Here is a 25482-nt window from a genome sequence, read left to right on the forward strand (position 1 = left end):
AGAGAGATTATTTCACAAAAAAGCTATGTTTCGAACAGAAAACATCACGATAAATGTTATGAATTCAAAATTTAAACATATCAAATTTAGAAATAGGATTACCACAATCCCACTGTAAAACATTGATATCTTCGACCTCTCTATCTAAATTAGACATCGAGAATAATTATCATTGCGAGGAAGCCCAATGTTTGCATCAATTGTCGCAGATATGTCTTCGCTATTAGAATTATTGTGGTGACGATAAAAAATTAAAGAATTGAAGAATTGAAGAATAGAAGAATTAATTCATGAATTTATGAATCTATGGATCTAAGAATTCATGAATTTATGAATCTATGGATTTGAGAATTCATGAATTTCAGAATCCATAAATTAATGAATTAATGAATCCATGAATCTACGAACACACGAACCCACGAATACACAAATCCACAAACTCACGAATCCATAAATTCATGAAGATTGATTATCACCTCTCCCAGTTCATCACATTTTTCACACTCCATCACTGCAACTGTCTCCAGAAAAGAAAGGAGCAAAATAATAATGATAGCATGGGAGACAAGAACATGAGAACAATTGCAATCATGTAGGGTAACACGGGGTGATTTGATCATTAGGGGTGATTTGGACCACCCCTTTATCTCAAAAATTACGGCCCAACTTGGATTTTCTATAATGTCATTCCCTTCTATTGTTGAACCGTATATACCTACAGTAAAAAAACTTTGGTAAAATTTCACAAGTAGAGGGAAACGGTAGCATGAACACAGCAAGCACTTTGATCGTCAAAAAATGTGAGTTTTCCGATAGTGGTTTTAAGGTTTTTCCCGCTGATTAAACAAACTTTTCGTGTATTGTGCAGTAAAGTTCTGTTCGCCTACAGAAGAGGAACAATTTGATGTAGCGAAACTGTAAGTTTGATTACAATCAATGAAATTAATTGCATTTTAATTTATGCGTGTTGTGTGGGGTGACATGGACACGTTTCTGTCGGGTTGAATTGGTCCTACAGGTTTGAGACTTTTCTTTGGTCTAATTGATTCCAGATGCCGATGAATTACAAGAAGAGGATGGACAGACAACGTTGGAGAAGGAGGAGCTTGAAAGAGCAACGCAGGCCATCGAGAACGGATTTTCTTTGACCAAGCATCAAAAGTGTTTGAAAATGCTCGAACAACAGTGAAAAGATTCATGCAGAATTCGATATGGTGTCAATCAAACTTTTCTGGTCTAGAATCTGGGCAAGACACCTGGTATCGATCCCAAAACATTGTTACTGATTGTAACATTATCCCAAAACACTTTACATAAACATAAGTATGTTTTTTCGATGAAACACACACTGGACCAAATCACCCCACAGACGGTCCAAATCACCCCGCATCAAATTTTAATGTCCAAAAATCATCTCTTTTATTTTATGTTATATTTGGTAGATTGAAGCTTTATATAATGATTAAACATTATTTATTGAGAGAAAACAAGTGTAGCTCAGTATACAATTTGACATTTTTTATTTAGACCGTATTGGTTTGGAAATATTAGGCGATTTGCTTAGGTGGTCCAAATTCCCCCCTTTTCCCCTAGTTTGCAGGGTGGCCACCCACTCGTTAAATGCGGTAAAAAGTCGGGAATCAAAATTCATCGAGAAAAAATGCGGGAAAATTCGGGAATTGCTTCATGAAGTCGGGATTTTTTTCGCAATTTGAAGCGACGGAACTTGATGCTAAACAAATGAAGATGCTCACTGATGCCCAGAGAGATGCAGCCTTGATGGACGAGAAAATTAAAATGCTCAGAAAGTGTTGAAAGTTGAACTGGATTTGTAATCTTTTTTCAGCAACGAAATTTTATGGTACAAATGGATGCCTTTACCTAACATGTAGTATACCCTAGATATTCGACAATGACAGATATTGACAATGATGTGACATCATGTGATATTCGGTGTTGAATGTGACATTTGAGACGCTTCATGAACCCGTCAAACCAATCTCGTCCGGCTAAGCGAGTTTGGAGATTGAACGGATGAGTAAACTTCTTCTTGTTCTTTTTCGCTTTGAGAGGCCTTAAACTTTTCAGTTCATTCGCCTCTAATGGATGAGTAACCTTTTTTCAGCCAATTTAAATGCCATTCCCCGGATATCATGTGTAAACTATGATTGACCATCTCCAGTTCCTGCTAGTTAGAAAAACGGTTCTACGTTATTTTTTGGATGCGTGTTCCATCTGCTGAGAACTGTAGGGACAACGGGTTCGTGGAAGGAACCCTTGTGTTTCTCACGCCCTTTCGACGGGTGGGAGCCTTTGTGGCTCCTTTGTTTTTTGCTCGCACCTTCTTGTCGAAAGAGAAGGGTAAGTGCTGAAGACGTCATGCGGTTGACGAATTTTGCATGAATCTCTTCAGTATTGTTTATGCAATTTAAAACACTTTCGTTGCTTTGTACAAAGAAAATCTGTCCTTAGTATCCTGCGTTCCTCTTTCAAGCTCCTCCTTTTTCCAACGTTATCTGTGCATCCTTTTTTTTGTAATTCCGCGGCATTTGGAATTAATTAGACCAAAGAAAAGTATCAAACCTGTATGTTCAATTCACCACACAAATCATGCGAAAATTGAAATGTGATTTATTTCATTTTTCGTTATCAAATTTACCGTTTCGCTTCATCAAATGGTTCCTTCTGTAGGCGAATAGAACTTTACTGCACAATACACGAAATAATTTATTTGTTTGTTTGTTTGTTTGTTTAGATATAACATTCATCTGACAACATCGTCTTAATGATTAAAAACTTGTAAAATAGTCGAACAAAAACATGGAAACATAACATTAAAACATAACATTAAACACATCGGGATTCTCAATTCGGTTTCTGAAGCGTAGTGATGATTCTCCAAAGTCATAAAACTGCTCTACGGATGAGAAGGTTCTGATCATTTCCGTGACCGGCTCATGTTGACCATACGATGAACGATGTGCAAGCGGTTGCAGCAAAAACGAGGATTGTAGAATTCTACTGGGAGCGCGAAAGTTCATCTTCTCGAGCAAGTTAGGCGCATCGATATCACCACAAAAAAGTTTGGCAACGATGGTGGCTTGTTGAATACGCCTACGACGCTCAAGAGTATTTAAGTTCAGTAAGCGACATCTAGCTGTATATGACGGCAGATTCCGCGGGTCACGCCAAGGCAGATTCATAAGCGCTCTACGGATGAACCATTTTTGAATCCGTTTAATCCTGACGGTCCACATGTGTTGGTAAGGGCTTCATACTACAGATGCGGTTTCAAGAATTGGCCGAACAAGCGAGCAGAAGAGAGGTTTCAGACAGTAAGAATCAGTAAAGTCCCTAAAGACTCTCGAAATAAACCCAAACTGACTTGACATATTCATTAATGCTGATTGTTAGTTTGTTCAGGAGACACCAACTCACGAACTGGTCAAGCAGGTTCTGTAACCGACGACAATCCTCAAGAGTTTTGATGGCTAGATAGATTTTCAAGTCGTCTGCATATATCGACACACAGTCGGATGCTAGAATAAGCGACACATCGTTATAGAAGATCGCGAACAGCAGTGGTCCAAGATTGCTGCCTTGCGGAACACCCGAAGAAACAGCAAACGGAGATGAAGTGTGAGACAGGAGCTTGACACGGAGCGTTCTTCCAGACAGGTATGATCTCAGCCAGTTAATGAATCCGTCGGAAGCACCAAGACGGGATAGTTTTCTCAGTAGGATGCGATGGTCTTTTCGATCGAAAGCAGCTTTATGTCGGTGTAGATAGCAACAACTTGAGCGCGTTCCTCTAGAAGGTTGACACAAAACGACGAGAACTCGATCATATTGGTGCTAACCAAGCGTCCTGGCATAAAGCCATGTTGTACTGGTGAGATATAACTCTTAACTTCGAAAAAGACAGCATCGTTCACGACCAGCTCAAAAAGCTTAGGAGCGGCTGATAAACTGGTTATGCCACGATAGTTAGCCACGTTACACTTATCACCTTTTTTAAACACGGGAAACATAAAGGAATGCTTCCATACATCTGGAAAAAAAACCCTTGACTCAGCGAAGCTGTGTAAATACGGGAGAGCGATAAAGCCAAGGATGTAGCACAGCGGCTAAAAAACTATAGCTGGAACGCCATCTGGGCCAGGAATTGTTGAACGTTTCAATTTTTTACGCCCTTCTCAACCATCTGTGGGGTAACGACGAATGGTCGCAAGTCTATTAAACTCACTGGAACGTTAGCTGCAGCTCTCTCGGCTTCTGAAGGGGTGGCTGCATCAGCGACAAACATCGATGCAAAGTGTTTTTTAAATAAACCGCACATTTCAGAAACACATGACGATTCCCGAGCGTCCGAGAACACCTTAGACGCTGTTAGGAATATCTGCTGTTTTTCGCTTGGAGTTTTTCGCAAATTTCCAGAAGCTCTTTGGATTCCTACGCAGGTTTGTCTGGACACGATGCACATATGATTTGTAGAGAGCACGGTTAAGGCATCGGTATACACTGCTAGCGAGTTGAAATTGTTTAATTAGCGGAAAAAACTTAAAACCACAATCGAAAAAAATACATTTTCTTACAATCAAAGTGCTTGCTTTGTTCATGCTACAGTTTTCCTCTACCTGTCAAATTTTACCAAAGTTTTCTAGGTTAACCTACTTACTTCGTGTTATTTACTTTATCTCGTCTTATATGCTCCTATTTCTCCTAAGCATTTTTGTCTAGCGTTATTTTAACAAGACAGGTTTTCTGTGTAATTTTATTTGTGAGAATTCATGAAATAATCAAACACGGATTATTACTTGAAATAAGAACATGAAGAATTTTTAATCTTGTCCTTAACCTAATACAGTGGAACCCCGATTATCCGCGAGCGGATGATCCGCGGTGTGGGTTATCCGCGAAAGCGAGTTCCATAGTAATTCTATAGAGCGTCCCGAAATTTGTCAGTGAGAGATAGGCACTTGCTCTTTTGTTTTGATCATGACTTTCACATTATCTGATCACTGGTGTACACGACCTTACAGATGGAAAGTTTAATGCTTTCTGTATTAAAACATAGTTTTCATGCTGAAATATCTTTATTTGGTGTTTGCATCTTATTTTCAGTCGTTTATCGCGTTATCCACGATTTTCATTATTCGCGCTGACCTATCCAGACTATTTCGCGGATAATCGAGGTTCTACTGTATGTGACTTACACACACCAGCGTTATATATGTACACAACTGTGCAGATGATTTCCTTTCCCCGGATTGGGTTTTGATCTGCTAAAAAAGCTGAACAGTCCAGAATTTTAAACACTCTTCTTTAAACCATGCCATGCCCGTCCGGTTTTGTATGAATTGATGAGTTATCCTGTTGGCTTACACAAGCAGCACGGTGGTTTTGGTGCAAAAATAAAAGTAAATGATTCTGAAGTACATCGTTAAACATCAAACATTGTTGCATTCAAACAGCATTCAAATGAAATTTCCAAAAATGTAAAATGTGAATCAAATTTGAAAAATGTTTTCAATATTAAAATCGATATTTGAGCATGTATTTTTAAACAGTGTAGTTAACATGTTATTTTTCCAAAAAAAAAAAACCATTGACATTTCATCAATTTCTTAACACCATATTTCAATCAGACGGCTATAATTCGAGTTACTACGTTATATTATATTTTTCGATTTTTGATATGCTCTTATAATTGAGGGGCTTAGAATGAAAGAGGTGTAAGTGATTTGATCGATTTCTCTACATCGACTCTCTCTTTTGGTCATAATGTCATAATCGAGATTGATCATATGAGGGGCTTAGAATGCAAGGGGTGTAAGTGACTTGATCGATTTCTCTTCATCAACTTTTTCTTTAGTTAATAACTCAACTGCAAAAACGTTCCAATTTAAGTTTGTTATAGAGTCCGATAGATGAGGTTCTGACCTATCTTCCACATTGCCAAATACAGTACGGAATGTATTTGCAGCTAAGTTATGACCAAAAGAGAGAGTCGATGTAGAGAAATCGATCAAATCACTTACACCCCTTTCATTCTAAGCCCTTATATGATAACAAAAGTTTAATTTTGGGTAGCTGCCACTTATGTACAATGTTCTAAAAAATTGAAGAGGTTCGGGTCAAAATCGGCTGTTTTCGACTACCTCAGGGTAGGATTACACGATATGAATTGATGATTTATCAAGTGTATATTTTTTCGCATTTACGTTCAGCGAAGATATAAACTAGTGCACCCGTAGCCGAGTGGTTAGCGTCTCACATTATCATGCCGAGTGTTCGGGTTCGAATCCCGTCCTGGCCGGGGGATTTTTCAACAAAGAAATTTCCTTCGACTTGCACTGTGGTCACGCGTATTCTAGAGCTTGCCACTCGGAATACATTCAAGGCGTGTTATTTGGCTTAAGAAATCTCAACTAAGTATTAATAAATGACGCTAGTTAATGCATATGTTGAGACGGCAAAAGTTTCATAGGGAACGTTAACGCCATTCAAGAAGAAGAAGATATATACTACAGACATTGAATTTATCTACAGTCATGAGCGAGAGAATACACATTGGGACCATCCGGAAATGATAGAACTGATGAAATCGCTAGCTGATTTGAACGAAGTACGTTTTTCTGCTTATAGAACTGCTTTGAAGCTACGTACGGTGCAAAGAAAATTAGGTAAGCATTTGGGAAAATATTCTTTCTATTAGAAATATTATACAGCCTCCAATTGCAGCATTCGATCAGTTATCGATGAATCATGCTATAGAATCATTTGATTGTCACGGTTTGCGAGCTCAGAACGATAAGTTAATAGACATAACAGATATGACAACGGTTTTGCATTCGCTGTATACTTTCATCGAACCGATTAATATTCCGTTGATGCTCGATATGGCGATTAATTGGATTCTAAATGTATATGATTCTCAAAGGACCGGTCAGATACGTGTTCTTAGTTTCAAAGTAGGTATTTTTATTGTATTGTTGGATTCGTTGATTTATGAAATTTTGTTTCAGGTTGGTCTGATATTGCTTTGCAAGGGGCATTTGGATGAAAAATATCGCTACTTGTTTAGATTGATTGCTGATTTAGAGAAAAAAGTAGATCAAAGAAAATTAGGATTGCTTTTGCATGATTGCATACAAGTACCCAGGCAATTGGGAGAGGTAGCGGCATTTGGAGGATCGAATATTGAGCCCTCTGTGCGGTCTTGCTTCGAGCGAGCCGGTGTGAACCAAAATAACGAACAGATAGACACTGCAATTGAAGCTCAGCATTTTCTCAACTGGCTTCAACATGAGCCACAAAGCTTAGTATGGCTTCCGGTACTGCATCGTTTAGTGGCATCTGAATCAGCAAAACATCAGGCGAAGTGTAATATTTGCAAAGAATATCCAATTGTTGGTTTCCGTTACCGATGTTTGAAGTGTTTTAACTTTGATATGTGCCAACATTGCTTCTTTCTTGGTCGAAATGCGAAAAATCACAAATTATCGCATCCAATGCATGAATACTGCACAACGGTAAGCAAATATTCAGAAAAATATTCTCCGAAAAGAAGAAACAAACAAGAGAAAGAACAGAACAGAAAAAAACAATCTGTATTCACTTTGCATTTCAATTAATATCTATTCTAGACAACTTCCACTGAAGACGTGCGTGACTTCACTCGAGCCTTACGTAATAAGTTCAAAAGTAGGCGATATTTTAAGAAGCATCCACGTGTTGGTTATCTTCCTGTACAAAGCGTACTGGAGGGAGACGCTCTCGAGAGTCCAGCCCCAAGTCCACAACATGGATCACACACATTACAAAATGACATGCATTCAAGATTAGAGATGTATGCGACACGTTTAGCTCAGGTTGAGTACGGAACACGCAGCAATTCGACACCAGACAGCGACGAAGAGCATCAATTAATAGCACAGTATTGCCAATCGCTGCCTGATAATGGTGGTCCGAAATCTCCTGTACAAGTGATGGCAGCTATGGACGCAGAACAACGTGAAGAACTGGAAGCGATGATAAAAGATTTAGAAGAAGAGAATGTTTCGCTGCAGGCTGAATATGAACGACTTAAAGCTAAACAAACTCCTATCACGACACCCGATGAAATACATAGTTCACATACAACATCTTCCGGTGGAAATGTACGTAGGCTCATAATAAAAAAAAAATATTTTCATCCTATTTGTCTTTAAGGATATGATGGCTGAAGCTAAATTACTACGTCAGCACAAGGGAAGGTTGGAGGCTAGAATGCAAATTTTAGAAGATCATAATAGACAATTGGAGGCACAGCTGCAACGATTGCGACAGTTGTTAGATGAGGTATGAACACCTTCAATCTATTTTGACAAATTCGAACTAACGATTTGTCATTTTTTTTCTTCCAGCCAAACTCATCTAAAGTATCGACATTGCAGACGAGAGCTGTTACTGCATCTCAGTTAAATACAGAATCACCTGCAAAACTTCAACAAAATGGCCATTTTGATCAAAATATAGGTAAATTTCATGATTAAATTTATCTGAGATGTTAATTGAAAGTACACGATAATAGTTTGGAAATCCATTTTGCATGGAAAAGGTCCTATTTTATATGAAATAGCTGACCCAGTGAACTTCGTCCCGCTCGAAATTGATTTATTGATATGAATACCTGACCGGAATAAATCGCCCCAGAAAAAAAACCGCAACAGAAAAAACGCTCAGAAAAAGTGTAGTAAGCTAGAAACCGAATACTTTCAACGTTATCTTACTAAGCGAACGTTCGCAGAACTCTTTATTGTTTTATTACCCTATGAGCCTTAACAAATTAATTTTTACTATAAATTTTCTATTACATACTTCTAAACCATCATAGAAACATTTCTCGTACTCTTAAATCCTCACATTCCAATTTTCGTTCCATTTGCTCTATCAATTCTCGAGTTATGCAGAAATTTGTATTTTGTGCGTATGGGAGTCCTTTCTTTCAGAGGTGGGAGATATGTCAAACCATCATAGAAACATTCCTCGTACCCATGTACCCCTCACATGCCAAATTTGTCTCCATTTGCTTGATCAATTCTCGAATTATGCGGAAATTTATGATTCATTTGTATTGGAGACCTCTCTTCCAGAAGGGAGAGGAATCTCGAACCATCATAAGAACCTTCCCCGGCCCCAAAAATCGCTACATACAAATATTTACGCCGGTCTACGGTTATCTTGAAATTTGTTTGTCAAAAATTAACTTTTTTGTCGTTTTTCTGTCTGAAAAGTCTCTACGTTTCATTCAGTTTTGAGACATTTGGCATCAAAGTTTCAGATGATTTTTCGGATTTCAAAATCCTCAAATTTTGAAAATTGCTACATTAGTAAGAAAAGTCCGATTGACCTAATATTTTGTATATGGTGTTTTATTTTGCAAATCAACATTTCGCAGGAAGTCCCGTATGAAAAATCGAGATGACAATTTCATTGGTATCCTGATTCATCCTGCTTCGTATTTAAAAAAAACGACAGTTTTAGGTATTTACGTGTTTTTTTTTTACGCGGATTTCTGAATTTACGAGGGTTTTTTCACGCGGATTTCGAAATTTACGCGGCATGCATCGTAAAAAGTAAAAAGTGACTCCAGTGTAAACAGATTTGATGTGCGTAACAAAATTCCATTTTTATTCCTAAACAAATTCACGTGCTCCTATATGCTTGAGCAGCGAGCTTTGATTCTGGGACTGAACGTGCTGTGTTGCCTGAGCCAAGATGATAAAGCACGTGTTTTAATGGGTTTAACAGCAGCGAGTAAGCAAGCACCGATAAATGCATTTCGAACAGGGTTACCTTATCTACATGATAACTTGGGTTTCTTGGCGCTTCTTGGGCGCTTGGAGTTACCTTGAATCAATCATAATCGATTTGCGCGCAACATATGAATAATTATTCAACGAGTACAAAGAAATGTTATGCGGGTATTGAACTGCACGCCACGAACCGAGTGGAAACTTGAGATTTGTTTCTCTCACACAAAATAACAAAATTTTGGATCAGTTGAAAAAATGTAAACTCGGCAATAACACGGGTTAGCGAATAAAATGTAATCAGAGAAGTGTTTTATATTTGATAAGGTGGATGCAATTTCGGAACTCGTGTACCGAAAAACAAATGTAAACTTCTTTCAAAAGGGAAACCTCTCCAGTGAGAGTAGCCGGCTAATGATAAGTTTTGAGCGTCCCATGTGGCTTCCGTTGTGGTTTGTGGCATGATGAGGTTATATTAGTATCTTTTACCAATAAACCCGCACTTTTTTTCATTTTCCCTCCATGCCCTATTGACCGGTGTCGAGGGAGCACTCGGGTCAACCTGAGACCACATGTCCTCCCTCATCATTAACATTTCCAATTTGGAGGCTCAAGAACAATAGGTCGCGTTGCTAAACTGGATGACACTGACCTTCGAAAAATCAATTTTCGTTTCGACAAAGACATTCCAGAGAAAAAAAAACCAAAAAAGAGAACGAAACTTTTCTCCCGTTCTGAACAAAATTCATTTTTAATGAATCGCGTCGCGCACTTTTTTAATATTTACGTCCATAAGCTATTGTGGTTAAGTGAACTGTGGAACCACCCGTGGTAATTCTGTGTGGACACTTACATCCGACAAAAGGTCTATGGAATCCCATACACCCCAAATACAGTCCACCGTATGCCCGAGCCCGAACATTGATCCGAACGAGCCGGATATGGATTCCTGAGTGCGATTTCCGTCAACATGTGAAAAAGTTCCCGAAAAGAAGAAAACCGAAAATTTCCGTGCCGTGTACAAACGAGCTTCGCGGAAGACGAGTCAAATCAATTAATGATGACAATTCAACATTCACCGAAAAAGATGAACACGTAGTTACACGAAGGAGAATCTGAAATTTTCCGAGGATTTCCCGACGAACCCGATAGGAACAAATCAATCATGGACAACATTGTTGCCGATGCGAAAACCATTTCGCAACTGAACCCGCTTTTTCGGCTACGTAGACAGACATAGACAGATTGCACGTATCAAACCGATCATCGACAATGCCGATATTCCAGTTACCCTGGCGCATCTTAGAGTGTATGCGCGAAAACTCCAAACCATATATGACGAGTTCTCCGGATTCCAAAATCAAATTTTGGCCATCATTCCTGATGATAAAACCGAAAATCAAGAATTAGTATGTCAGCGGTTTGAAGACATTTATGACTTGACATCTAGTATCATCGAGCATTCGCTTATGCAAAACAACGTTGCAGACAATACGCAGTCAGTGCTGCCACAAGTTATCATCCATCAGCAACCATTAAAACCTCCAATTCCAACGTTTGATGGAGACTATACAAAATGGCCGAAGTTTAAAGCCATGTTTTAGATGTGATGGCCCAATCCCGAGATACGGGTGTGATTAAGTTGTATCATCTTGACAAGGCGTTGATTGGACTCCAAAACAATAAATGAAGGTAACTATGTGAAAGCATGGAACATCCTTACGGAACGCTATGAAAATCGGAGAGTGATTATTGAAACACATATTCGTGGTTTTCTACAACTACAAAAAATGTCCACAGAATCGAACATTGAATTACGCAAACTTGTTGACGAATGCAACAACCACGTGGAGAATATATGGAACAAGAGTTACTAGACATGTCCGAGCTGATAATAATTTACCAGCTGACAGCAGCACTCGATAAGTCGACTCGGAAGCATTGGGAGCCCGGTGAACTATCGAAATATAAGACGACAATCGGATTTTTAAAATCTCAGTGTCAAGTATTAGAGCGATGTGAAGCTGGTTTTTCCTTGCCAATCACAAAACCGTTTGTTTCAAAATCAGGAACCCAAATTAAAATCAACAACCAACGAGCGCACGCTGCAGTATCCGATGAAAATTACACAAATGAAAAATGTGATTTTTGTGCTGCACTTCACCGGAACTATCAGTGCGATAAACTGAACGCGTTATCGAGTGCAGAAAAAATGAATAAGATCAAATCAACCGGAGTTTGCTTTAATTGTCTACGCAAAGGACATATGTTGTTCCGATGCAAAATTCCGACACTATCAGAAAGGAAAGAATAACGGTAAGAAACCAGCCCACCAACGATAAACCGTCAACAAACAGCGAGAATGAAATGCCAGTTTTTTTTACGCGGGGGATACGTACTCCGTAAAAAAAACCGCGATAGTTTGAAAATCTGCGTAAAAAAACGCGTTAATTGGAAAATCCGCGTAAAAAAAACCGCGTTAATTGGAAAATCCGCGTAAAAAAACCATGTAGGTGACATGGTTAGTCATTTATTAGGTGAATGATAGATATCAAATGGGACTATCCTTACGTAGAACGGAAGTAAAAAGTTGATTGTTACTCGCTTCCGAAAACGCGAAGTTTTTCCCTGCAATTTCGTTGGTTACTGGTAGCTATAGTTCGGTTTTCCTCACGAATGAGGACATTTGCTGTTGCTAGAAGATTTCTTTGTGATGTGTACACTCTACTGCCGAGGCACGTGCAGTACCACTGTTGGACCGTCCAGAGCTAAGTAGACAGGGAAATCCATTCACGAATCGCTGCCCGTAAAAACTCCGCCCCGTTGTACAGCCCACTGAGCTACCCGTTACCCAACACCTAAAATCCACGTAAGAATCGTGATAAGGTGCAGCACTTATTTCTTTCATAAGCGCTAAGCTCCGTTACAAGCACTAATTACCGTAAAATGCTCTGAGGAAACATAAGAGAAAAATGTGAGGGGGAGATGTGATATTGCACTGGTCTTTTTTACCGCGTACCGCGTAAAAAAACCGCGTTAATTGGAAAATCCGCGTAAAAAAAACCTCGTAAAAACCACGCAAAAAACCGCGTAAAAAAACCTGGGTGTACATGTTTCTGTAATAGTGCCCGTGTATCAAAGACAGTACTACTATTGACAGCTGCTGTCCTAGTAACCGACAAGAATGGAAGACAGCATTCCTGTGAAACTCTTTTAAATAGCGTGAAAGATAGTGAAAGATTAGCCAACGCACTGGAAATTCCGAAGCAGCGAGTTAACATTGCCATCGCTGGTGTTAGCAACCTGAAGACAACCGCCCACGAGAAGATTATTGTAAAGTTTCAGTCTCAGTACAGCAATTTCCAAGCATCATTGGAATGTTTGATCACTCGAAAGGTGACAGAAAAAATCCCTTCAGTAGAAAATTGATATTACGGACTGGAATATTCCCAGTGGAATTCAACTTGCAAATCCCATGTTTTACAAATCTAACACGATAGATATTCCGATTGGAGCAGAATTATTTTTCAATTTTTTGAAGCCGAACGAGCTAATATTGGAAGACGGACTTCCCGAATGGCGTGACTCCCATCTCGGTTGGTTCGTAACAGGTTCAATCAGTGCCGATAACAACGTGCAGTATTCACAGATCGCCTCTATACAGTCGATTGATGACTCGATCGAGAAGTTTTGGCAACTCGAAGAGCTACAGGACGATCCAAAACCAACTATTGATGAACAACGATGTGATAAACATTTTTCCGTTACACATTCCCGCGACGAAACCAGAAAATTCGTGGTCTGACTGCCATTCAAGGACAACGTTGACGAATCAGTTAGTTGCAGAGAATTAGCCTTAAAATGCTATTTTATGTTGGAGAGCAAACTATAACGAAACCCGAAACGGATCTGAAGAGTCAATACATCGATTGTGTACGCGAATATCAGCAACTAGGCCACTGCAAGGAAGTGGACGAAATCAAAGATAAGCGACCACTCAATCCGTATTGCATGCCACATCATGTTGTGCTCCGTCCCGACAGTTCTACTATAAAATGTAGAGTGGTGTTTGATGCCAGTGCCAAACCATCATCTAGTGACCTTTCACTCAACGACGTCCTCTTGGTAGGACCAGTAGTGCAAAATGAATTACTGGTAATCATATTGAAGATCCGGAAACATAAATATGTGTTTACGGACGATATTACAAAAATGTACCGACAGATTCGTGTGCATCCTAATGACACTCATTACCAGAGAATTTTTTGGCGAGAAAATTCATCCGACCCAGTGAAGGTATTGGAGCTGACAACAATAACGTATGGTACTGCCTCTGCACCGTATTAAGCCACTAGATGTCTGGTACAGCTTGCAAAACAAGAAGAATCGAATTTTCCCATAGGATCCAATATCATTCGCAAGGACTGTTATGTTGACGACGTGATACATTCGAATAAGTCAACGAAGCTATCAATCAACTGAAAAGAATGCTAGCGAAAGGTGGTTTTCCAATTCGCAAGTGGTGCTCCAATTCAACACAATTATTGCACAGTTGTCCTATTGAAGAACAAGAAACGCTGAAGCCTTGAAAGACCGATCCATCAATAGTGTGACTAAAATAATTGGTCTGACGTGGAACCCGTTATCCGACGAATTGCTGATGAGTTAGAACATATTGAAGATCAAAAACGACCAACTACAAAACGAAGAATATACTCCGAGGTGGCAAAACTGTATGATCCATTGGGATTATATTCCCCTACAGTTGTGTTAGCTAAACTACTCGTGCAACAGCTTCGGAAATGTAAGATCGGCTGGGACGATTCAGTTGAAGAATTATTTGTTCAACAGTGGTGGATAAAAAACAAACTCTTCCTCATCTTAAGAAAATAACGATCCCTCGTCATGTGACATACAATGGAACCATTGATTTTGAGTTGCATGGCTTTGCAGACACCTCCAATTTAGCTTATGGCGCATCTGTATACGTGCGAAGTTTGTTTCCCGATGGCTCAGCAAAACGTTGACTGTTGAGTTCAAAATCGAAGGTCGCCCCGCTACATGAATTGACGATTCCGCGCAACGAATTGTGCGCCGCGTTACTGCTGACACGGCTGGTGGAAAAGATAATTGATGCAGTAGAAATGAACTTTTGCAGATAATGTTGTGGACTGACAGTCAAATTGTACTTGCTTGGCTGTAGAAAAATCACGACCGATTGCAAACCTTCGTCAAAAATCGCGTGATGGAAATTCGCAATGGTTCGGTAGAGTATCTATGGAACTATGTGAAATCGTGTGATAACCCAGCAGATGTGGTGTCTCGAGGCCAACTACCAACTATCCTTGCACAGAACATGTGGTGGAATGGTCCCAATTTCCTTACCACATCAACCATCATTTTTGAAACACTGAACGAGATTTACCTGAAATGAAACCAGTGATCATGAGTCATTCAGCAACAATATTGGAATTGCTTCCGGTATTTAGCAAGTACAGTCGTTTCTGGAAGTTGCAAAGAGTCATCGATTCAGAACTAATCCAACTGGCGTTTCTCAATTAATGGGAGACTTGCCGAAACAAAGAGTGTCCTCTGTCTGTCCGTTCAATATCACTGGTGTAGACTACGCCGATCCTGTTATGGTAAAGCAAGGAAAGTATAGACCCAAGATTGTGAAAGCGTACAGAGCTGCATTCTGACAACGGTTCAAATTTTCGAAATGCTTCCACCGAACTACACAAATTCTTTCGCTTGTTCCAGGATACCAAATAGAGGACCAAAGGTCAAATTGGTCAAATGACTGTCTCAACAGCCTAAAACTTAGTAAGAAAAATTGGAACACTTCAGAAAATATACAACCAGGAATGATAGTGCTTTTACAAGATAAAAATCGTCCACCGCTTCAGTTGAAGTTGGGCCGAATAGTAGCAGTTCATCCTGGATCTGATAATTTAATTCGCGTTGTGGATGTCTGCAGTGGAGGTACAAGTTATCGCCGTCCCATCACTAAACTTTCAGTTTTGCCCATTGAAGTCAATCAACGCGAACCGGAGAGCAGTGAAACTTAACGTCTCACTCGGGGGGAGTATGTTCCGTTCTAAACGGAAGAATTGAAATAGACATTGTAAGTTTTTAGCAGTATGTTTTATCGGTAATATTAGAAGCGCAAACGTGGCAACATTGCTTTTCTGATTAACCGATGGTACCATATCGAATGGGTTGTGACAGCTGTATAAGCGAGTTAGTACGGACGTAATTAGTTTAGAGGCGAATGAACTGAAAAGTTTAAAGCCCCTTTAATTCAACATCATCGTCATCGTAATGGGATCGTTTAAGGGACGAACGACCTTTGGGTTGTAACGGACGCTTTTGTACCGAAATGGACAGGAGCTTCAACGTCATTGTCGTCGAGGAAAGCTGCTACGTTTTGAATGGTCCGGCTAGAGACATTCAGGGCGGGCCGTTCACACTCAAACACTTTATCTTCCATGTTTCTTTTTTTTACACATCGGAGTATCCGTACCGGATAAGGCAATTTGGTGAAGACTGCCATCTACCGTTTTAGTTCCAGGACGTCTGATATCATAGTTTAACCTCCCAACGAAAGTCACTTGGCGGGAGTTGAGGGGGCTCTTCGAGGTCTTGCTTCTACACCGATCATCACGGATTTCCGCCCACGGACACATAACCATCAAACCCGAAACTCAAACCGCACTTATCATCTCGCGTCTCTTTTTCTTTTTGTGTTTTATTTTTCCACGACTCACGGCTTCGGCACTCCCCACTAAAGTTTTCCAGCTTTTCGGACCACGCGCACTCTACCTCCTAAATCTCCTATCCTTATCCTACTTCCAGACTGTCCTTTTTTCCGTGAGTGACGTATCTCCCGCAAAAACCACGCAAAAAACCGCGTAAAAAAACCTGGGTGTACATGTTTCTGTAATAGTGCCCGTGTATCAAAGACAGTACTACTATTGACAGCTGCTGTCCTAGTAACCGACAAGAATGGAAGACAGCATTCCTGTGAAACTCTTTTAAATAGCGTGAAAGATAGTGAAAGATTAGCCAACGCACTGGAAATTCCGAAGCAGCGAGTTAACATTGCCATCGCTGGTGTTAGCAACCTGAAGACAACCGCCCACGAGAAGATTATTGTAAAGTTTCAGTCTCAGTACAGCAATTTCCAAGCATCATTGGAATGTTTGATCACTCGAAAGGTGACAGAAAAAATCCCTTCAGTAGAAAATTGATATTACGGACTGGAATATTCCCAGTGGAATTCAACTTGCAAATCCCATGTTTTACAAATCTAACACGATAGATATTCCGATTGGAGCAGAATTATTTTTCAATTTTTTGAAGCCGAACGAGCTAATATTGGAAGACGGACTTCCCGAATGGCGTGACTCCCATCTCGGTTGGTTCGTAACAGGTTCAATCAGTGCCGATAACAACGTGCAGTATTCACAGATCGCCTCTATACAGTCGATTGATGACTCGATCGAGAAGTTTTGGCAACTCGAAGAGCTACAGGACGATCCAAAACCAACTATTGATGAACAACGATGTGATAAACATTTTTCCGTTACACATTCCCGCGACGAAACCAGAAAATTCGTGGTCTGACTGCCATTCAAGGACAACGTTGACGAATCAGTTAGTTGCAGAGAATTAGCCTTAAAATGCTATTTTATGTTGGAGAGCAAACTATAACGAAACCCGAAACGGATCTGAAGAGTCAATACATCGATTGTGTACGCGAATATCAGCAACTAGGCCACTGCAAGGAAGTGGACGAAATCAAAGATAAGCGACCACTCAATCCGTATTGCATGCCACATCATGTTGTGCTCCGTCCCGACAGTTCTACTATAAAATGTAGAGTGGTGTTTGATGCCAGTGCCAAACCATCATCTAGTGACCTTTCACTCAACGACGTCCTCTTGGTAGGACCAGTAGTGCAAAATGAATTACTGGTAATCATATTGAAGATCCGGAAACATAAATATGTGTTTACGGACGATATTACAAAAATGTACCGACAGATTCGTGTGCATCCTAATGACACTCATTACCAGAGAATTTTTTGGCGAGAAAATTCATCCGACCCAGTGAAGGTATTGGAGCTGACAACAATAACGTATGGTACTGCCTCTGCACCGTATTAAGCCACTAGATGTCTGGTACAGCTTGCAAAACAAGAAGAATCGAATTTTCCCATAGGATCCAATATCATTCGCAAGGACTGTTATGTTGACGACGTGATACATTCGAATAAGTCAACGAAGCTATCAATCAACTGAAAAGAATGCTAGCGAAAGGTGGTTTTCCAATTCGCAAGTGGTGCTCCAATTCAACACAATTATTGCACAGTTGTCCTATTGAAGAACAAGAAACGCTGAAGCCTTGAAAGACCGATCCATCAATAGTGTGACTAAAATAATTGGTCTGACGTGGAACCCGTTATCCGACGAATTGCTGATGAGTTAGAACATATTGAAGATCAAAAACGACCAACTACAAAACGAAGAATATACTCCGAGGTGGCAAAACTGTATGATCCATTGGGATTATATTCCCCTACAGTTGTGTTAGCTAAACTACTCGTGCAACAGCTTCGGAAATGTAAGATCGGCTGGGACGATTCAGTTGAAGAATTATTTGTTCAACAGTGGTGGATAAAAAACAAACTCTTCCTCATCTTAAGAAAATAACGATCCCTCGTCATGTGACATACAATGGAACCATTGATTTTGAGTTGCATGGCTTTGCAGACACCTCCAATTTAGCTTATGGCGCATCTGTATACGTGCGAAGTTTGTTTCCCGATGGCTCAGCAAAACGTTGACTGTTGAGTTCAAAATCGAAGGTCGCCCCGCTACATGAATTGACGATTCCGCGCAACGAATTGTGCGCCGCGTTACTGCTGACACGGCTGGTGGAAAAGATAATTGATGCAGTAGAAATGAACTTTTGCAGATAATGTTGTGGACTGACAGTCAAATTGTACTTGCTTGGCTGTAGAAAAATCACGACCGATTGCAAACCTTCGTCAAAAATCGCGTGATGGAAATTCGCAATGGTTCGGTAGAGTATCTATGGAACTATGTGAAATCGTGTGATAACCCAGCAGATGTGGTGTCTCGAGGCCAACTACCAACTATCCTTGCACAGAACATGTGGTGGAATGGTCCCAATTTCCTTACCACATCAACCATCATTTTTGAAACACTGAACGAGATTTACCTGAAATGAAACCAGTGATCATGAGTCATTCAGCAACAATATTGGAATTGCTTCCGGTATTTAGCAAGTACAGTCGTTTCTGGAAGTTGCAAAGAGTCATCGATTCAGAACTAATCCAACTGGCGTTTCTCAATTAATGGGAGACTTGCCGAAACAAAGAGTGTCCTCTGTCTGTCCGTTCAATATCACTGGTGTAGACTACGCCGATCCTGTTATGGTAAAGCAAGGAAAGTATAGACCCAAGATTGTGAAAGCGTACAGAGCTGCATTCTGACAACGGTTCAAATTTTCGAAATGCTTCCACCGAACTACACAAATTCTTTCGCTTGTTCCAGGATACCAAATAGAGGACCAAAGGTCAAATTGGTCAAATGACTGTCTCAACAGCCTAAAACTTAGTAAGAAAAATTGGAACACTTCAGAAAATATACAACCAGGAATGATAGTGCTTTTACAAGATAAAAATCGTCCACCGCTTCAGTTGAAGTTGGGCCGAATAGTAGCAGTTCATCCTGGATCTGATAATTTAATTCGCGTTGTGGATGTCTGCAGTGGAGGTACAAGTTATCGCCGTCCCATCACTAAACTTTCAGTTTTGCCCATTGAAGTCAATCAACGCGAACCGGAGAGCAGTGAAACTTAACGTCTCACTCGGGGGGAGTATGTTCCGTTCTAAACGGAAGAATTGAAATAGACATTGTAAGTTTTTAGCAGTATGTTTTATCGGTAATATTAGAAGCGCAAACGTGGCAACATTGCTTTTCTGATTAACCGATGGTACCATATCGAATGGGTTGTGACAGCTGTATAAGCGAGTTAGTACGGACGTAATTAGTTTAGAGGCGAATGAACTGAAAAGTTTAAAGCCCCTTTAATTCAACATCATCGTCATCGTAATGGGATCGTTTAAGGGACGAACGACCTTTGGGTTGTAACGGACGCTTTTGTACCGAAATGAACAGGAGCTTCAACGTCATTGTCGTCGAGGAAAGCTGCTACGTTTTGAATGGTCCGGCTAGAGACATTCAGGGCGGGCCGTTCACACTCAAACACTTTATCTTCCATGTTTCTTTTTTTTACACATCGGAGTATCCGTACCGGATAAGGCAATTTGGTGAAGACTGCCATCTACCGTTTTAGTTCCAGGACGTCTGATATCATAGTTTAACCTCCCAACGAAAGTCACTTGGCGGGAGTTGAGGGGGCTCTTCGAGGTCTTGCTTCTACACCGATCATCACGGATTTCCGCCCACGGACACATAACCATCAAACCCGAAACTCAAACCGCACTTATCATCTCGCGTCTCTTTTTCTTTTTGTGTTTTATTTTTCCACGACTCACGGCTTCGGCACTCCCCACTAAAGTTTTCCAGCTTTTCGGACCACGCGCACTCTACCTCCTAAATCTCCTATCCTTATCCTACTTCCAGACTGTCCTTTTTTCCGTGAGTGACGTATCTCCCGCAAAAGTCGCAGGAAAATTTCAGTGGAGACCATTACATCGAAACACGAAACGATGCAACTTCCCTGTCGACATACAGATAGCGCTAGTCGAAAGCTGTCAGTTTCGACGGGGTCGAACAGGACGTTACAGGCTTAAAGTCGCTTCAAAATCAAGAACCGAACCGAACCGTTATGAGTTCAGTTTTATTCCAACCTTTGTAAAGACAACAACAATCAAATAAATTTAAAACAAGTCCGTACAGTGTCATTTATTTCCGACCAAGTTTATAGATCCACACACGAACCCCACCCGTGGTAATTCTGTGTGGACACCTACATTCGACAAAAGGTCTATGGAATCCCCGAACAGTGATGAAGTCAATCAGCTGCCAAAACACAACTCATGGAACGAATTCAGCACTTGTTTCCGTTTTGCGTATGTATGTATTTTTTTTTGGCAGACTTATCTCACTTCTTAACTAGGCGAACCTAGCCAGAATTTTCACCTGCCCCCGGGCTTCTGAATGCCAAAGGGGGACTAGGCTCTGCGGAATGCACGTATCTGCATGCTCGTGCTGTTTTAGTCCTGACCGAGGAATTGTCGGACAATCGCGCAGGTGCTGAGGATGACCGACTTTTGGATGCCGGCCAATTCCTTCTCGATGTTCAACACCTTTAGCGCTTCCAGAAGTGTCTTCGGGATAATTCCAGTTCCAGAGAGAACGACTGGAACAATTCTTGGGACCTCCCTTAGCCCCCACAGTTCCTTGAGCTCCACGGCCAATGGTCGGTACTTGCAGATTTTGCGACCGTGGGTCTCCTCCAGATTCTGGTTCAGTGGAATAGCGACATCGATGATGGTGACTTTGCGGTCGCTCTTGTCGTAAACCATTATATCTGGGCGGTTGTGGTGGATCGAGAGGTCGGTCAGAACAGTGCGATCCCAGTACAGCTTGAAACGGTCATTTTCCAGGACAGGTGCAGGCAGGTACCGGTAGTTTGGTACGTTGTCTTCCAGTAGAGCACATTGGAGCGCCAGTTGTCGATGAACAATACGGGCCACGTTGTTGTGGCGCTCGGTGTAGGCTGCGTTGGCCAAAACGGGACAGCCTCCCATAATGTGTTCTATGTTTTCACCTGGTTGATGGCACATCCGGCAAATGTCATCAACGTCTTGATGCCAGACGTACCGCCTGCAGTTTCTCGTCGGCATTATCCTGTCCTGGATGGCTATCATGTCGGCTTCTACTACTGAAGAGAGTTCACCACGCGTTAGCCACAGATTAGATGCGGCCTTGTCGACGTGTGGCCGGTCCAGTTGATGGGGGTGGGCACCATGCACTGCCTTCTGCTTCCAAGCTGCAATCTTCTCCTCCACTGTCTGCAGATTGCAATTTAGTTGGTACTCCGCTTGCGCCAAGTGCAGAGCGCTGTATCCTCTGTCAGCGGCGCAGACAGCCCGGTATAGCGCGTTTTGGTTGGCGCGTTCTGCGAAGTATTCGCGCAGTTGTCGTACCTGGGCAACACACAGTGCAGAAATATCGACGATTCCAAGTCCCCCTTCTTTGCGTGGTAGTGAAACTCTCTCCAGTGCCGATTGAGGATGGTGCATTCCGGCCTCTTTGAATGCTTTCCTCATCCTCCTCTCAAGGTCCTCTAGGTCAGTTTTGCTCCATTTGACTACACCAAAACTGAAGGTCAGCAGGGGAACCGCGAATGTGTTGATCGCGCGTACCTTGTTCCCCGCGTTGAGGAAAGTCCTCAGGACACAGTTCACTCGACTCAAGAACTTGTCTCGCAGCTCCGTCTTGATGTCGGAGTGGCGAATCCCGGTGAGCTGTCGGAATCCAAGATATTTATAGGATTCGCCACGAACCATGTCTCTTATAAACTCGCCGTCATAGACCTCGTAGCCTCCGGATTCGGTAAGTTGTCCTTTCAGCAGGTGGACACAGCGACACTTGTCGAGGCCGAACTCCATACAGATGTCCCTGCTTATGTCTTCGACAACCCGGATAGCTACACCTAGACGCTGACGTGAATCAGCGTAGACCTTGAGATCGTCCATGTAAAAGGTATGGGTCACTTCTTCGTGGGCGCCGTCGCCATACCTTATTTTATAGCCATGACCGTTTCTATTGAGCGTCCTACTGAGGGGGTTCAGTGCCAGACAAAACCAAAGCGGGCTGAAAGAGTCGCCTTGGAATATCCCCCTCTTTATCTGCAGCGTTCTAGACTGCAACACATTTTCCCCATCACTAAGGTGCAGAGACGTGCTCCACTGCCTCATCGCATGCTGCAGGAACCTAACGACGACGGGATCAATTTTGTAGAGCTCCAATACCCGGACGAGAAACGAGTGAGGTATGGAGTCATAAGCCTTCCTGTAATCGATGTAGGCCATACTTAGGTTCCGCTGGTTATATACCGCCTGGCCGACTATGGCTGCGTCGATGATGGCCTGGTCTTTGCAGCCATGCGTATTTTTCCTGCATCCTTTCTGCTCTTCTGCGATGATGTGATGCTGTTCGCAGTGAGCAGAAACTTTGGCGGTAATTATGCTGCTCAGTATTTTGTACAGACTCGATAGGCACGTTATCGGTCTGTACTTTGATGGGTTCAATGTGTTGCTGTCTTTCGGGAGGAGGAAGGTGACGCCACGGGTGGCGAATTCAGGAAGGTTGTGTGGGTCACGTAGCACCTTGTTGAAGCACTCAGCTATCTTTGGATGTGCGACGGTCAGCTTCTTGTGCCAAAAGTTCTGGACACCATCGGGGCCCGGTGCTGCCCAGTTCCTCAGGTACCGCGAGGCTTCGCGGACATCGTTCTCTTCGACGATGATAGCTGGCATCTCTCCAATTTCACCACAACTCTCCTCCTCCCGTCTTAACCACATTTGCCCGTCGCGATGTTGTACTGGGGTCTCCCAAATACCAGCCCAGAAGTTCGTCACATCGCTAATATCTGGCAAACCTTCGCGGTAGTCGGGCTTCTCGTCGCTAATGTGGTCGTAGAACGCTTTTTCGTTATCTCTGAACATCCGATTTTGTTCCTGGCGCTTTGCAGAGTCAGAGTAACGTTTCAGCCGTTTAGTTAGGACGCTCAATTGCTGTACCAGTGTGTCGAGTTTTTCCGTCAGCTGGTGAGCTCCCAGCTGGCGAAGTTCAGTAGGCCGCACGATCACAGCAACTTGGCGACATAATTTCGCCGATCTGCTGCCTCTTTTGTACGCCATCAGTCTTCCAATTGCGGCGCGCTTGTTTAGGATCCGTTGCTCCAATCTCCTTCGCCATGGAGGCTCACGCCTTTCACGGAGATGTTGGAGCAGTCCGCCTCTTGGCCTAATACGGTATCCTAAACTTTTGGCGGTCGCCACAGCAGCACAGTAAACTTTCAGTTGCAGCTCCTCCATGTTCTCAGCATCAACCAAGTGCAGCGGAAGAACGTGCTCGTTCATGAGCTTTACTGCACTTGTCAGCCTGCGGGAATGCTGCAACTTCGGGATCCTGGGGCGCGACAATGGGTCTGTGTCGCGGAACTGTGAGATCGCCTCGTCGTAGTGGAAGACCAGATCGCGTAGTAGTTGTTGATCTGGCTGTGGGTCTTCCGGCTCAGGGGGTTGTAGTACTGTGGCCTCCACTGGTGCTGATTCGCGTGCCCCACTCGCGAATGAATTGCTCAGCCGTACTGAACTTCGTCTCGACACATCGCTTGCTCTGTTGTTCCTGGAGCTTATTTCTCTCTGCACCTGCTGCTTGATCTCGTCGATTTGCGTTTGGGAGAGCATGTTGTTGCGTACTATCGCTCTACGCCTCGCGTTCATCGCGTTCTGATCAAGCCTCCCGACGAACTCTGGATACGCTTCCTCGAACATTGTTAGTATTCGAGGGCGACCGCTCATGTCCGTCTCCAAAGCAGTGCAGATGTAATAGGCGCGGATCACGAATTCGTTCATTTCGTGTGTCCACATGATCCGGCGCCTAGTTGTACCCACAAGTGTGGACGACTGTCGTCTGGCAGTCGCAACACGTCTCGTAGGCGCAGCGTTTCTTGGGTGATGTCGATGGCTGCTGTTTCCGTGTGGCGGTAGCTCTTCGGGTTGAACCCGGCTGGTGGCCCGCTCTTGCACATCGCCCTCCAGCCGCTGGCCGCTCGCTCTTACGCCCGTTCCAGGACCAGCTCCAGTTCGGGGACCCTCCTCGGGCGATCGCATTCTAAGTATTCTTCGTGAACGTAGCTCCTCCATGACCCGGGAGGCCTTCCCCGGGAGAGATATAGCGCTCTGACTCGCTCGCACCCCCTCACTTAGCCACTTTCGACACCCGTTCTCGGAGCCAAGACCAGGTGTGTGTTTCCAGTTCACGCCCGATCTAAAAATGTCGTCATATGATCTTCGTGGAGGCGTGAGATAGGAACATTTGAGACCAACGGGCAGGCTCCTACCCTAGTGTTGATCCCCATTTTTTTTTTTTTTTTTTTTTTTTTTTATAGAGGTGAGGAACGCTCTTCCAGCCTTATCTGGGAAGGGATAACCCAGACGTCGAGTGGGGATCGCACCCACAAAAACCAAGCCCTCTACTCGTAGCCTCATTCCCCCCGGGACCACATCTAGGCGACTACTTCAGGGGGCGGCTGTGCTCATGCACTTCACGAGTTTTCAACGCTAACTAGCGTTGATCCTTCCCTTTTTCTCTATACATCTCATTTACGTTTCCGTTGTACTCCGCCACGCACATCCGCAGCACAGGCTTCCTTTTACCCGTCGAGACGTGTACCGATTAGGAATTGCCCTCCAACTTGACGCGCAACCCGTCACAGTCACCCTCGCGGGGTTTCTCACCTGTCGAGACGTGAACCGATTAGGAAGCGCCCTCCATCTTGACGCGCGCCCCGTCACAGCCACCCTCGCAGGATTTCTCTTCCCAACGGAGCGCCGATTAGGCAGTGCCCTCCAACATAACGCGCACTCCGTCACAGCAACTCTCGTGGGGGTACC

At 42.6% G+C, this 25482-nt stretch overlaps 1 protein-coding gene across 8 annotated transcripts in view; it reads left to right on the top strand.

The window, feature by feature from the left end:
- Positions 1 to 25482, top strand: part of LOC129769390 (dystrophin, isoforms A/C/F/G/H) — a 388267-nt gene that overhangs the window by 325177 nt on the left and 37608 nt on the right. For all 8 annotated transcript variants that reach the window (XM_055771638.1, XM_055771636.1, XM_055771635.1 and 5 more), the window contains 6 exons: positions 6553 to 6686; positions 6745 to 6974; positions 7029 to 7535; positions 7650 to 8162; positions 8215 to 8343; positions 8409 to 8520. In XM_055771638.1, the coding sequence (XP_055627613.1) occupies positions 6553 to 6686; positions 6745 to 6974; positions 7029 to 7535; positions 7650 to 8162; positions 8215 to 8343; positions 8409 to 8520 (1625 nt within the window). The remainder of the gene's footprint in view (positions 1 to 6552; positions 6687 to 6744; positions 6975 to 7028; positions 7536 to 7649; positions 8163 to 8214; positions 8344 to 8408; positions 8521 to 25482) is intronic.

Source organism: Toxorhynchites rutilus, chromosome 2, assembly GCF_029784135.1.
Source record: "Toxorhynchites rutilus septentrionalis strain SRP chromosome 2, ASM2978413v1, whole genome shotgun sequence".
Lineage (NCBI taxonomy): Eukaryota > Metazoa > Arthropoda > Insecta > Diptera > Culicidae > Toxorhynchites > Toxorhynchites rutilus.